The following is a 14,462-nucleotide window of genomic DNA, read 5'->3' as shown; positions in this document are numbered from 1 at the left end:
CTTGATTGGTGGTAGAAAAATTCTATTACATTTTTGTCTGAATTTTAGAGAATTTTGATTTAGTGTGCATGAAGGGTTAAATGGGTAGGATAAATAATTAGTGGATTTGCACACATATTCTTAATGTGCCCATTCCAAACTTGCTGAGTGAAGATTTTCAGACACTAAAGATCAGGGCTATACTTAGAAAATTCAACAATATGTTATAATTATAATATGTTTTAAATTATTTCTTTAATCCTTAAACAATAAGCATTGCTGTTATTGCTTAAAATGACAGTACCTCATTCAGTATCCTTTTCATATCCTACCCTGATATACATTACTGTGAATAACTAATGCATTTTATAATATCTATGAAGAAACTTAATTATCTCAGAAAAATTATGAGCATTATTGTCCAAAACATTGGGGTAAAGGGTTATAATCCTACATTAAACTGAATTTATATAGAATATATATAGATATTATATATTTATAATATAGAATTATATATTTAGATTTTCTAAATACTGATTTACCAGACTCAGTGAGACTACTCAATCAGTATTTGGAAAATCTAAGTGTATATTCTGTATTTTAAAAAATAAATGAATCATTATAACATGAATGTCTTCTCAATGATTTAAATATATCTTTTGAATTTTCTAAAATCATAACAATTTTCTAAAACATAACAATATCCATGAGAATAACTTCATAAGTCATAATCTCTTAGAAAGCAGGCCTGTCTTTCTTGCTTTAACACTGGTGTACATCTCAATTCTTCTCGTAGACTTCATGCCTGTTGTTAATTTATTATGGAAATGCAGCTGGAGAGTGTCATCTTGCTTTGCAAGTACATTATTCTGCATATTAAGAAGAAAATTAATGTAGTTAGGCCAGACACAATGGCTCATGCCTATAATCCCAGTACTTTGGGAGACAAGCAGGAGGATCGCTTGAGCCCAGGAATTTGAGACTAGTCCTGGCAATAGAGTGAGATCCTGTCTCTTCAACAAAATTTCAAAGTTAGCTGGGTGTAGTGTCATGTGCCTGTAGCCCTAGCTACTTGGAAGGCTGAAGCAAAAGGATCACTTGAGCCCAGGAGATTGAGGCTGCAGTGAACCATGATCATGCCACTGCATTCCAGCCTAGGCAATAGAGTAAGACATGTCTATGCTTTTTTCTTTTTTTAAGTAGTTATTTGATAACAAAGACACTTCTTAATATTTACGTAACATTTTACAATATACAAAAAAATTAATCCAGTTATGGTGGCTCATACTTATAATCCTAACACCTTGGGAGGCTGAGACAGGAGGACCACTGGATCTAGGGAGCTCAAAAACAGCCTGGGCAACTAAGTGAGACCCTGTGGCTACAAAAAAATATACTTTTTAAATTAGTCTAGTGCGGTGGCACCCATGTGCAGTCCTAGCTACTTGGGAGGCTGAGGCAGGAAAATTGCTTCAGCTTAGGAGTTTGAGGCTGCAGGGAGCTATGATTAAGACATTTGCACTCTAGCCCTGATCACAGAGCAAAACTTTGTCTCAAAAAATACATGATGTAACATATAACACAAAAAGTGAAAAACAAAGAATTGATATACATATCATACTTTGATTCTCACAACTATTTAAGGTGATAAAGGTGTAGCTCTCTGTTGTAGATACAGACATAGAGGTTTGCAGTGGGAGATGACATACGAGAGGGCATGGAGCTAGCATGGGGATTGTCAGTTCCTTGAGGGTAGGACAGTGGCTGGAATGTATTGGGGGCTCTGAATATATATTGAATTAATTAATTATTTAAATCTGGGCTTAAATATGGTCTTTTACAAGTCCAGTGTCTCTTACAACTACACTATTATTGTGGTGTTCTTTACATATCTTAACAAATAGAGCCCATAATCAATTTGTTGGGCTCAGAATAAACGGCAGAAAAAAAACAAACCAAAACAAAAATCTCCTCGAGTGCTTCTTCATTCGGGCTTTGAGGACATTGGTTTATTATTATCTTCTGATTTTCCCATCTTATTTAATTGGTAATCAGTTTAGGAGGCTCTCAATCTATAGGATTTTGGAAAGCATATGTCCTAACAGAGAAATCCTTAATGTATTCAGATCTTTTTCTGTACATATTTCTTCAACATATTTTCTCTTTTGTATGTTCTTGCTGTCAAGAGAAAAACAGTTGAGATAAAATATGACTATTGAGCCCAGAGGTCTGGACACAGAAAAATAGAGCCCACAAGTTGTAGTTCCTAGCAAATAGATACAAATTTAACAAATTATAAAGAGAGTGTTTTCTTTAGAACCCTAATGCTGAGACTGGAGGCAGGAATAAGATGCATCCCAAGGCTTTCATCCCACCACAGGTAGCTTAACTACTTCCGTTTCATCCCACGTGGTCCAACAAGGCCTGACAAACTGCATTGCAGTACAAGAAGCATCTCCCGGGAGATGATGCGTATAGACAAAGGGATTTTTTAGTCAATTGCAGGAATTAGGCTTTAATACTTTATACTAAAAGACTTCATACCCTAGATAGCTGCCTGCTATCCACTGAATCTTGGCAGGCAGTGAGTCTGCTGAAGCTGAAACCGGTAAGCGATATTAAGCAGATTTTCATGGTTGTACAAAAATGCTTTATTTATAAAGCTACTTTTCTGTGTAGCAGTTCAAAATGGTTTCTTTTTCTAATCTCTCATTTTGGTCAACTCTCAGTCTTTATCAAAATTACTTCCCAAACATGCTGCTAAAGAGCCACAGAAGAAAATAATGCTTACTTCGTCAAAAGTCAACATTTTGAAAAGAATAATCCTACATACATCAATTTAGGAGATTAAAATGATCACGGTCTTTACAAAACTGTAAAATACAGAGAATAACATTAAATACTTTACCATTATTTGGAAGCTCTAGAAGGCTACAGGCATCATTTTTGGTTCTAGCTTTTGGCAAAGAGATCAGTTTTGCAACGAGTGATGCAGAGATGGGCTGCACTAACAGAGAGGTGAGGTTTGATCGGCTTTGCCTAAAACTTCCATCTGTATTCAAAAGACAAAGGAAGAGAATCCTTAGTAAACAGAAATTTAAAACACTTAAGGAAAATTATCTGTAATGAGTATTTAAATTATGACTGGTAAGTTTATATTCATTCATTTATTTACTCCTTAGTTATACCCTGTTTACTTATTAACATGATTTGAGATACTCAGTAAAAATTTAGTCCAGATACAATGACATATCCTAGTTAAAGATGGCAGGTTGCACATATGCACTTACCTACATTGTCCCATAAAACTCCACTAAAATGATGACAAAATAATGAAAAAGCATAAATGTACAGGGGCCAGGAGAATAGATAGTAATACGATTCTAGTTGGAAAGCAGATATGTAAGTGTCAGTGATGTAGGACATGAGGGGGGAACCTAAAACCTAAGTTCTTAGTAGGGAAGCTGGGAATGCTGTTTGTACCACTGAACAAAGAAAGGGTTAGAAATTGTCAACACCAGGTATTTATTAAAGTAGGGCTGCAAAAGAGACCAGAAACAGGAGGATCTTATGAAATTCTGATTGTGAAATGGCTTGTCCTCTGGAATTCTCATGCACCCAGTCAGTGTGGGTGCCTGTTCCTTCTCCACTTCAGCAGAAAACTGAGAGTTAGAGTCTGAACAGGGAGACACCAAATACAATGAGCAACATTACACTTCAAAGAGGATGGTGTTGGCCAGGTGCGGTGGTTCATGCCTGTAATCCCAGCACTTGGGGAGGCCAAGGCGAGTGGATCACTTGAGGTCAGGATTTCAAGACCAGCCTGTCCAACAAGGTGAAACCTCATGTTTAATAAATGTATAAAAATTAGCTGGGTCTGGTGGTGCACTTCTGCAATCTCAGCTACTTGGGAGGCTGGGGCAGGAGAATAGCTTGAACTCAGAAGGCAGAGGTTGCAATGAGTCAAGCCATGCCACTTGCACTCCAACCTGGGTGACAGAGTGAGACTCGGTCATGGAAAAAAAAAAAAAAAAAAGATCTTGTTGTGATTGCCAGGACTCCTCAGATGTTTTCTCTTTTGGCATATAGAAACCTTCTCTCCAGGTAGGGCAATAGAAGATTCACTCTTAGCAAATATGATGACATCAATAGAAAATATCTAAAAATACCAAAAACAGGTCTATTACCCACAAAGAAACAACTTACCCACAACATCCTACATTGAAATTTATCAGTCATTACATCCCAGTCATATACTGAACTTCAAATCAACTTAATTTTGTTATTCTTAAGTAAGAGATCTCAGCCAGGAAGAATCGCAGGCTGGCCCCTGGGCACAGACCTAGTGAGGATGATGGCAGATGGTCGGCAGAGCTGGGGAGGGAGGTCTCTATGAAGACCAAATGAATGAGAATACCAGATGTGTGCTAACATATTGAGAGAATATTTACAGTAAGAGCAGAGGGTTAGGGTTTGAAGAGTGTCTAGCTATAAAGAAAAATAAGAAACCTATAAAGGGAGACAATTGTTAGCTTAAAGGGACCAAAAGTTGTATAAGAAGAAATTTAATCATTGAACAATATGTATAATATTTACATAGTCATAATAATATAAATAATGACTGTTGATTTAACACAAAATTATCCTTTTAGGAAAAGGAGAAAAGGGAAAAAGTCAGGCTGTGATGTACATGAATACTTGTGAAAGTTAAGTCTTTATCTCTCAAAGTGGTAAGTCAATATAATGGATAAAACTGAAAAACAAACTCAAACACATAACTGAGCAAAAGGAAGGTAAACATAAAAGGTAAGTAACTACTAAAGAGGTTAAAAACAATTACATATTTGCCCTGGGGAGTTAAAGAGAGGAGAGAAGAGACACAGGGAAGAGAAGGAGAAGGTGACATTTTTATAAATTAAGCCTGTAGAAATATTTGACTATTTAAATGAACTAAATGCATCTATAACTTCAAAAAACAAAAAATAAATAAAAATAAGAGAAAACAGTTATAATAACACAAGTACAAAAAAGTGTATGAATAGAATAGAGATAATGGAGAAAACAAACTATGATTAAGGAAATAACTAATACTTACTCAGTTTATATATTTTTACTGACTTACAAAAGGAAATACACAACAGAATGACTCTATCAGGCAGCCGGTGATATTTTCAGATGCAGTGCTATATTTTTCAGAACTTTTATTAGGGAAAATAACTGCTAACGGTTTTTCTCAGAATTTAATTTGATGGGACTTCAGAGGGTGCAGAGCTCATTGATACTGGTATCCAGGCTACAGCAGGAGTAGATTATAAATGAGAAAATATGTTACAGGAGTGTTTCCTTAATTTATCATCTGGAGGACAAGGCTAAAATGCTATATTTAGCTTAGACCTATGGCAGCCATAGAAGTCATGGCTTTGAAGAAAAAATAATAAAGATTTAAACTTAGAATCCATTTTGTTATATAAGAGCAGTGCTGGCCTCATAATTTCATTGCTCCTTTATATAGATCTACGTAACAGTGCATCTGGACCACAGTGTAGGTCATTATTTCCCAACAGTTTTCATATTCATGGAACCACAAGTGGCTATATAATTTGCAGGACCCACAGTGAAATGACAATGTGGGACTCCTTGTTCAAGAAGTATGAAGAATTTCAATATGGCAGTAGGAGAGCATTAAATCAAGTGTGGGGCCCTTCGGAGAGGGGACTCTGTGAGACTGCACAGGTGGCATGTCAAGGTACCAGGCCCTGCATAATTTATGTAGAAGATGCTAGTAGTTGTACAACTTATTGAGGTAAACCAAAGGGATTTTCAGACCATAGGAGGCTGCTCTCAGCCAAAAGTGATGAGCCTCAAGTCTCCTACTGCTCCAGGCTACACTTGAGGACAAACTGATTCATGTTTCAAAGCAGAGACAATGTCTGAACAGACTAGTTGGGAAACGCTGGGATAGCCATCTGGTTTTTCCAGTACGTATTTTCTCTCTCAGTCATTACCTTTGGAGCTTTTAAAGTGCATGGGGTAATGAAATAATATTGATGCGCCATGTGCTGTCTATCATTCTGAAGTTTTCATGAAGGTGGGAAATTCTTAAGATGCTGTATGATTACACCTCTCCCCAGTTCAAACACCAAACTCTAGCTTGCTATTCAAGGCCCTTCACAATCTCGAACCCTATTCTTCAATATTATTTCCTATCAGTTTTATCATGCATCTTAAGCAAAAACTTAAGCTATTCCCTTGCATACTCCATGACCTACATCCTCCATGTTTTTGCTTAAGCCGTTCCTCTTACTTCACTTGTTTTTCTCACGCATCACATACGTATAAAGTACTCAATTCCTTCAAAGCCCAACTTACAAGTCATCTTCTATGTGAAGCTTTCTCTGGTGCCCTCAGCTCTGTGTGCTATATCTGCACCTTTTTTCAGTTAACATTATCACTATATAAAATCACTTTGTTTATTCCCTATGAACTATAAATTCTTGAAAGCAAGAACCAAGTCACTTACATCATCATATGATACACAATGCCTAGCACTTTGTCAGGCACATAACAGGAGTTCAATAATTAATGGTAGAAAAAAGAATCAACAACTATTTGAAAAATAATCTTAATGCCTATGTCTTAATGGTTTTCTGAGTCCTGACAAAATTGAGCCGGGGTACAATTGAATAATAAATTATAATTCTATGCTTGCTATATAGTTATGCTTTCTCCCTGGCTTACTAATACTTTCCCCAGCAGACATATTAAATAAACTCTCAAAACCCATCTATCTCTATCATTTAACTGATTATCCTTGCTCTAAAATTAACTTTTGTAGATAAAAAGTCTTTAAATAAATAAAATAATCTCTAAGATATATTTATGTTAATAAAAATCAATAACTGCGTTCCATTTTTCTCTAGAATACTCTATATAAGCTTATGAAGCTCAATTCATTTAATATTTAAATATGAGTGAACCCTAAACCATAATTGAACATACCCAAATCTTTGATTTTTTGTGCTGCATGACTAACAGACTTGCATTTAGTTTTGAAAATCTAAGTAGTCTTCATTAATTTTTTACCTTCAGCTTAATGGAACTTTGACCAAACAGTTCACTCTGAGAGCAAGATACTAAAAGCAGGACTTAAAGGACACTAAGTTAAATTTAGACAGAGTTTTTTTTTAAAAAAAAACCTATGTCTATTGTAGAAACAGCTGAGAGAAGAGTTTTATTTTCTTACATTATTAGAGGTGTCTGAACAAAGCTAAAACATATGTACTATTTTATTCAGTGATATTTTAAAGCATATTTATGAACTATAAAAATTCATTAGATATGAGATGAAAATTAAGTGGATTATGTGCCTGGAAAGAAAGAGTACCATACAACAAAAAAGACTGTAACATTACATTTTAGCATTTTAACTTTTAGATTGCCGCATTTATATCATACTCTGAATCTTGTTTATGCTTCATAAAGACTGAGGGAGACCAAATTTTATTTTAGTAGCTAGCTAATTCTCTGTTCGCATTATGCACTCTTTGCAATCCAGATAAAGACTAAAACAGACCCATTATATCAATAATTCAATCCCTGATTCAATGCTACATGCACGTAGTATAATGAGGAAATTGGATAAACGAAGTCCTAAGTCTGACTTCATCATTGACTTACTGTCTGAAATGTCACAAATAAATAACTTCACTATGGTACTATTGTCATTTCATCTACAATTCCTGAACTGCCAAGGTAACACCAAAGTGTCTTTCATTGCTGAAATAAAAATAATATATTAGTTCAGAGACCTAGAGCCAAAGTTACTGTGGGTGAAATTTAGAAGAAATTAACATTAAAATAAGTAAGATGTGTTCTAATTGTACTTCCTTAATTCTATGTCATGCTTTTTCAAACTTTTGATGCCCACTTCAATCTCATCTGGTTGGCTGTGTAAAGAAAACATGCTCTCTTAGTAGCCAGTATATATATATCATTTTTTTGATATGTGTGACAAGATGGGATACTTTTAAACCTAATTGAAAAGTCAGTGTTTGCTAGGCATGGTGGCTCACACCTGTAATCCCAGCACTTTGAGAGGTCGAGGAGGGTGGATCACCTGAGGTCAGGAGATAGAGAACAGCCTGGCCAACATGGTGAAACCCCATCTCTACTGAAATTACAACAATTAGCTGGGTGTGGTGGCACACGCCTGTAGTCCCAGCTACTCGGGAGGAGGCTGAGGCAGGACAATTGCTTGAACCTGGGAGGCAGAGGTTGCAGTGAGCTGAGATTGCACCACTGCACTCCAATCTGGGTGACAGAGTGAGACTCCATCTCAAAATAAATAAATAAATAAATAAATAAATAAATAAATAAATAAAAGAAATGCCAGTGTATACAAGTGCCAATTACCCAAACAGCATCAGGGAAGATAAACCTTCAGAGATTAGAAATATCACATACTGAGAGGAAGGCACTGAGAGGTTAGATAACATAAAAATGTGCTGGTTAAATAAAAAAGGGCCTGGTGTGTTTTAATGATGATGGAGAATGAGAAGAATAGCACAACTTCAGAATTTAGGATTACACATAACTCAACCCTGTGTACCTCGTGTGTATGTGTGTGTGTGTGTGAACATGAGATCCTTGCTGCTCACTCAATGTTGCATAGATCCTTTCTATTCAATGCGTAGTCCTCGGACAAGCAGCATCTGCATCAACTGGGACTTACTAGGAATGCAGAATCCCAGGTCCCACCCCAGGTCTTCTGAATCAGAATCTGTAGTCTATCAAGATCCCCAGGTGCTTTGTATGCACATTAGATCAGCACTGGCCTAAATCATTACATAGTTATCCCTTGGTACCTGCCAGCAATCGGTTCTGGGAGCCCTTGTGGATATCAAATTCTGCATATGCTCAAATCCCTTATATAAATTGGCCTAGTATTTTCATATAACCTACCCACATTTTCTTATATACTTTAAAGCATTTCTAAATTACTTATATTACCTAATACAATGCCTACACATCATTTAATTCACATGAATTCAACATAGTACTCATCACGGAGAAAATTCAAGTTTTGCTTTTTGGAACTTTGTGGGATTTTTTTTTTCCCAAAAAAATTCAATCTGCAGTTAGTTGGATCCATGGATGTGAAACACCTGGATATGGAAAGCCAATGGTATTTTTTTACAGTACAATTTATATAATTTTAAAATGACTAATATATAAAAGAAGAATGAAAAGAATAAAACTATTTGCCTACCTTCCCCAAATTAATTATATCAGTAAACCACAAATCAACATTCTCAGTCTCCTTCAAAATGATTAACATGTCTTTTTATAAGCTATTTCTAAATAACAAATTTGAAATGGACAGAGAGGAAGTCCTAGCCAAAGCAATCAGACAAGAGAAAGAAATAAAGGACATCCAAACTGTTAAAAAGGAAGCCAACTGTCGCTGTTTGTGGGTGGCATGATCATGTAAGTAGGAGACCCTAAAGACTCATCCAAAAAGCTCATAGAACTGGTAAATGAATTCAGCAAAGTTTCAGGATAAAAAATAAATGTACACAAATCAGTAGCCCTGCTATACACCAACAGCAACCAAGCTGAGAATCAAGTCAAGAACTCAACCCCTTTTACAATAGCTGCAAAACAAATTAAATACTTAGGAATTACTTAACCAAGGAGGAGAAAGGCCTCTACAAGAAAATCTACAAAACACTGCTGAAAGACAATGACACAAACAAATGGAAACACATCCCATGATCATGGATGGGTAGAATCAATATTGTGAAAATGATCATACTGCCAAAAACAATTTACAAATTCAATGTAATTTTGATCAAAATACCAACAACATTATTAACAGAACTAGAAAAAAATCCTAAAATTCATATGGAACCAAAAAGAGCCTACAGAGCCAACACAAGACTAAGCAAAAAGAGCAAATCTGGAGGCATTACCTTACCTGACTTCAAACTATGCTGTAAGGCCATAGTCACCAAAACAGCATGATACTGGTATTAAAACAGGCATATAGATCAATGGAACAGAATAGAAAACCCAGAAATAAAGCCAAATACTTACAGTCAATCAATCTTCAACAAAGCAAACAAAAACAAAAAGTGGCGAAGGACACCCTATTCAACAAATGGTGCTGGGGTAAGTGACAAGCCCCACGTAGAATAACAAAACTGGGTTCTCATCCCTCATCTTACACAAAAATCAACTCAAGATGAACCAAAGACTTAAATCTAAGATGTGAGATCATAAAAATTCTAGAAGATAATATTGGAGAAAACCCTTCTAGACACTGGCTTAGGCAAAGCCTTCATGACCAAGAACCCAAAAGCAAATGTAAGAAAAACAAAGATAAATAGATAGAACTTAATTAAACTAAAATACTTCTGTACAGCAAAAGAAACAGTCAGCAGTGAACAGACAACCCACCGAGTGGGAGAAAATATTTGCAATCTATAGATCTGACGAAGTACAAATATCCAGAACCTATAAGGAACTAAAATCATCAAAAAACAAAACAAGAATGATGGTCCCAAACACCGCATGGTCTCACTCATAGGTGGGAACTGAACAATGAGATCACTTGGACTCGGGAAGGGGAACATCACACACTGGGGCCTATCATGGGGAGGGGGGAGGAGGGAGGGATTGCATTGGGGAGTTATACATGATATAAATGATGAATTGATGGGTGCTGATGAGTTGATGGGTGCAGCACACCAACATGGCATAAGTATACATATGTAACAAACCTGCACGTTATGCACATGTACCCTAGAACTTAAAGTATAATAAAAAATAAAATAAAAAAAACAAAACAAAACAAAACAAAACAAAACAAAACACAACAAACACAAGAAAACACAAACAATCCCATCAAAAAGTGGGCTAACAACATGAAAAAACATTTCTCAAAAGAAGATATACAAATGGCCAATAAACATATGAAAAAATATGAAACATTTTTCATATTTTTTGAAAACATGCTCATATGAAAAATGAGCATATGAAACATATGAAAAATGCTCAACATCACTAATGATAATGGAACTGCAAACCAAAATCACAGTGCAATGCCATCTTGCTTCTGCAAGAATGGCCATAATCAAAAAATTAAAAAAAACAATAGACGTTGGCATGGATGTGGTGAAAAGGGAACACTTGTACACTGTTGGTGAGAATGTAAACTAGTACAACCACTATGGAAAACAGTATGGACATTCCTTAAAGAACTAAAAATAGATCTACCATTTTATCCAGCAACCCCACTTCTGAGTATCCACCCAGAGGAAAATAAGTAATTATACAAAAATAAAAAAATAAAAAAAAAATACTTACACACGCACGTTTATAGCCACACAATTCACAATTGCAAAAACATGGAACCAGCCCAAATGCCCATCAGTCAAGAAGAAAATGTGGTATATGTATACCATGGAATATTACTCAACCATAAAAAGGAACACAATAATGGCATTTGCAGCAACCAGGATGGAATTGGAGACCATTATTCTAAGTTAAGTCACTAAGGAATGGAAAACCAAGCATCATCTGTTCTTACTCATAAGTAGTGGCTAAGCTATGAGGACACAAAGGCATAAGGAACATACAGTGGACTTTGGGGACTTGGGGGAAAGGATAGGAGGGGGTGAGGGATAAAAGACTACACATTGGGTACAATGTGCACTGCTTGGGTGATGGGTACACCAAAATCTCAGAAATCACTACTAAAGAACTTATTCATGTAACCAAACACCACCAGTTCCCCCAAAACTTATCAAAATAAAAATAAATACATAAATAAATGAATAATAAGATGGTCAGGGAGCATTTGGTTTTGGTTTTGTCCTTTCCTCAGAAATAAACTTGGTGGTGCAAAGATAAAAATTGCATTTATAACACTTCATTTCAGTCACAATTAAATATGACAACAGCTAAGTGATTTGACTTACATTTTTCACTTCATGGATTTTAACGATTATAATTTATTATAATAAAAGACTGACCAACTAAAAGTATTAACACTGTGGACTTACCAGAGAACCAAACAATCAGAGCTGAAAAAAAATTGAGATTTTAAAACACATTTTCTGCTGCACTTTTATGAATCATTTGAACAAACTGGTATCAGCGATGTTATCCTGGAATATTGTATTTGACTTTCTCCAGAGGGCTGCCACTTTGACACAAATCAGACCTTTAAATAACGGGCACAAATGTTTTTTCATTTTTATTTTAGCTCACTAAATTTACGGTTATTTTTCTGAAATGACCAGTACACTAAATTCGTTAGTCATTTTGTTGTCCTTGTGAATACAGCTGATCATTTATTATTTCAGTATCTTACTGCCCACTGGTTATAAATATTACCATTTTCTATCGATCCTAGTCAAAGTCAGCAGAGTATTGTTTAGATGATTATTTAAAATGGAAACTGACTTTAAAAATGCTTTGTACTATGCATTATTCTCAGAGTAAAAGGAAGGGGATTAGTGACAATTTTCTGATGAATTAATTACTGAAGTTTAAATGAGTAGTTTTGTTTTGTCTAATTGTAAGCCTAAAATTCATGATTCACGATATAAAATTTGAAAGTATGAAATTGTAAAAATAAAGACACAGATGTTCACATCTTCTCATTTCATTGGTCTGGACCTAAGAAAAAACATCTTGCTATGTTCCCTAGTAAATATCATAATACTTTAATACTTAACTAATGTGTCATAACAACAGTTATATTTACATTTACACTAAAGGGAGTAGAAAGCAATATACTCATTTGTAAGCAAAATATGCATTCTGATACTAAAAAAAATATAGATTATGCAGAGTATAATTTTACTTTTTAAAAAGTACTATACCGGTAAAGGCTTTGTTAATATTAATTTGGGTCTTCCTTTCCAATTAGCTTATCCATAGATATTGATCATCAGTAGGAAACAGGCTCAAAAAAGGTTAGAAAACTTTCCCCATGATTAAAAATATTTTTATGTTTAGACACATAAACTCAACATTTATATTGGTTAGGTACAATTATTTGGGGACAAAGGACTATACTATATAAATTACCATCATTCTCTTCCCTCCAATAAATATGTTTAAATATGTATAAAATTTTGGCTATGCAGTTTTGGAATTTGTGCTAAACTTCACAGTCAATTAAAGGATAATTTTTATTTTATATTAAAATGTTTTGATTAATGTGTAGCTAAGCAAAGTGTTAAACTAGATTTTGGCCATTATACAGGACATAAGCATGGTACTTAATTATATGTAGTTGAAATCTAGTGTGTCCTATAATTGAATTGATTACTATTTACAGAATTATGAGAATATATTTTGAAACTTACCTTAAATGGTTTCTATTGTTTTAGTACATATTGATATAGTCACATCAAAACAAAGAACAATCCTGTGTTTTCAAGCAGATAATGGTCATTAACATATTCTCTAAAGACATTTTGTAACCTGAACTTTCTACCCAAGAAACAGGACTTTCTCTGGTGAAGGATTTTACCTTGCTAAGTCTATATTAATATATTTGTCATTTTCAGTGAAAATTTAGATTTATAGCAGCAGTGGTAATATTTAGATAATGATAAATATTTTTACAATCTATTTCAGAGAAAAATTGTATATGTGATAATTAATTCCCTACTGCATGTAATTCTAAACATTTCTATTCTTTGGCATTCCTCATTGGTCTACTCCAAGACTATTTTATCCCCTAAAGCATTCTAAAAACATGAACATTTGGAAATAACCATAAACTATATCATAAGGAAAACAAACTAAGAGACAGATAAAATATCTAGTTTGTTCTTTACTCTGAGGAGAGTAGTCTAGATTCATAACTGGAATAATTGGCCATCTGCACATTACATGTAATATAAGCTAAGTAAACTGCTTCAGAGGCATGCCCCTGAGAAGCTTTCCATCTCTTACTTGAAGGGTATAAACATTGGAATGATTTGCAAAATTTCTAGTCTTGGAAAAAGTGTAGTTTACACTTTTAAAAGACAGCAAATAAACTATGAATGTGTTTTGTTTTTGTTGTCGTTATAAAAGTGTGCAACCATTAATTCTTCATACAAGATCATAAGAACACATTACTTTATGTTATGAGATTGATTAAATGAACAGACAGAAGTTCAGTACCTTATTTCTGGATTGACTTATTTTTTAGATAATAAAAGTGGAAAATAATTAACCCCTGTTTCCCTGATACAGATGTTGCTAGAATAAATGAGCTAGCATATATGAAGTACTTCTCAGTTATTTGTAGTTTCCTGAATATTTCCTGTTTTTGACGTGGTAACATTGACACAAGAAAAGAAGACTGGCCTGGGGTTCAGGGACCAGTATCTGGCCTTTGCTCCACCTCTAATTAGTAAGTGACTCTGGGATAGTTTTCCATATCTTCTGAGTCCTTAAACTCATCATATATACAGCAT

At 34.8% G+C, this 14,462-nt stretch overlaps 1 protein-coding gene across 1 annotated transcript in view; it reads right to left on the bottom strand.

The window, feature by feature from the left end:
- Window positions 1-14,462, bottom strand: part of NAALADL2 (N-acetylated alpha-linked acidic dipeptidase like 2) — a 1,006,116-nt gene that overhangs the window by 399,939 nt on the left and 591,715 nt on the right. Inside the window, 1 exon segment of the mRNA XM_017847705.1 lies at window positions 2,883-3,031. Within this exon segment, the coding sequence (XP_017703194.1) occupies window positions 2,883-3,031 (149 nt within the window).

This window comes from Rhinopithecus bieti, unplaced genomic scaffold (genome assembly GCF_001698545.2).
Source record: "Rhinopithecus bieti isolate Rb0 unplaced genomic scaffold, ASM169854v2 scaffold_28528, whole genome shotgun sequence".
Classification (NCBI taxonomy): Eukaryota; Metazoa; Chordata; class Mammalia; order Primates; family Cercopithecidae; genus Rhinopithecus; species Rhinopithecus bieti.
This window is presented reverse-complemented; position numbering and strand designations above follow the sequence as displayed.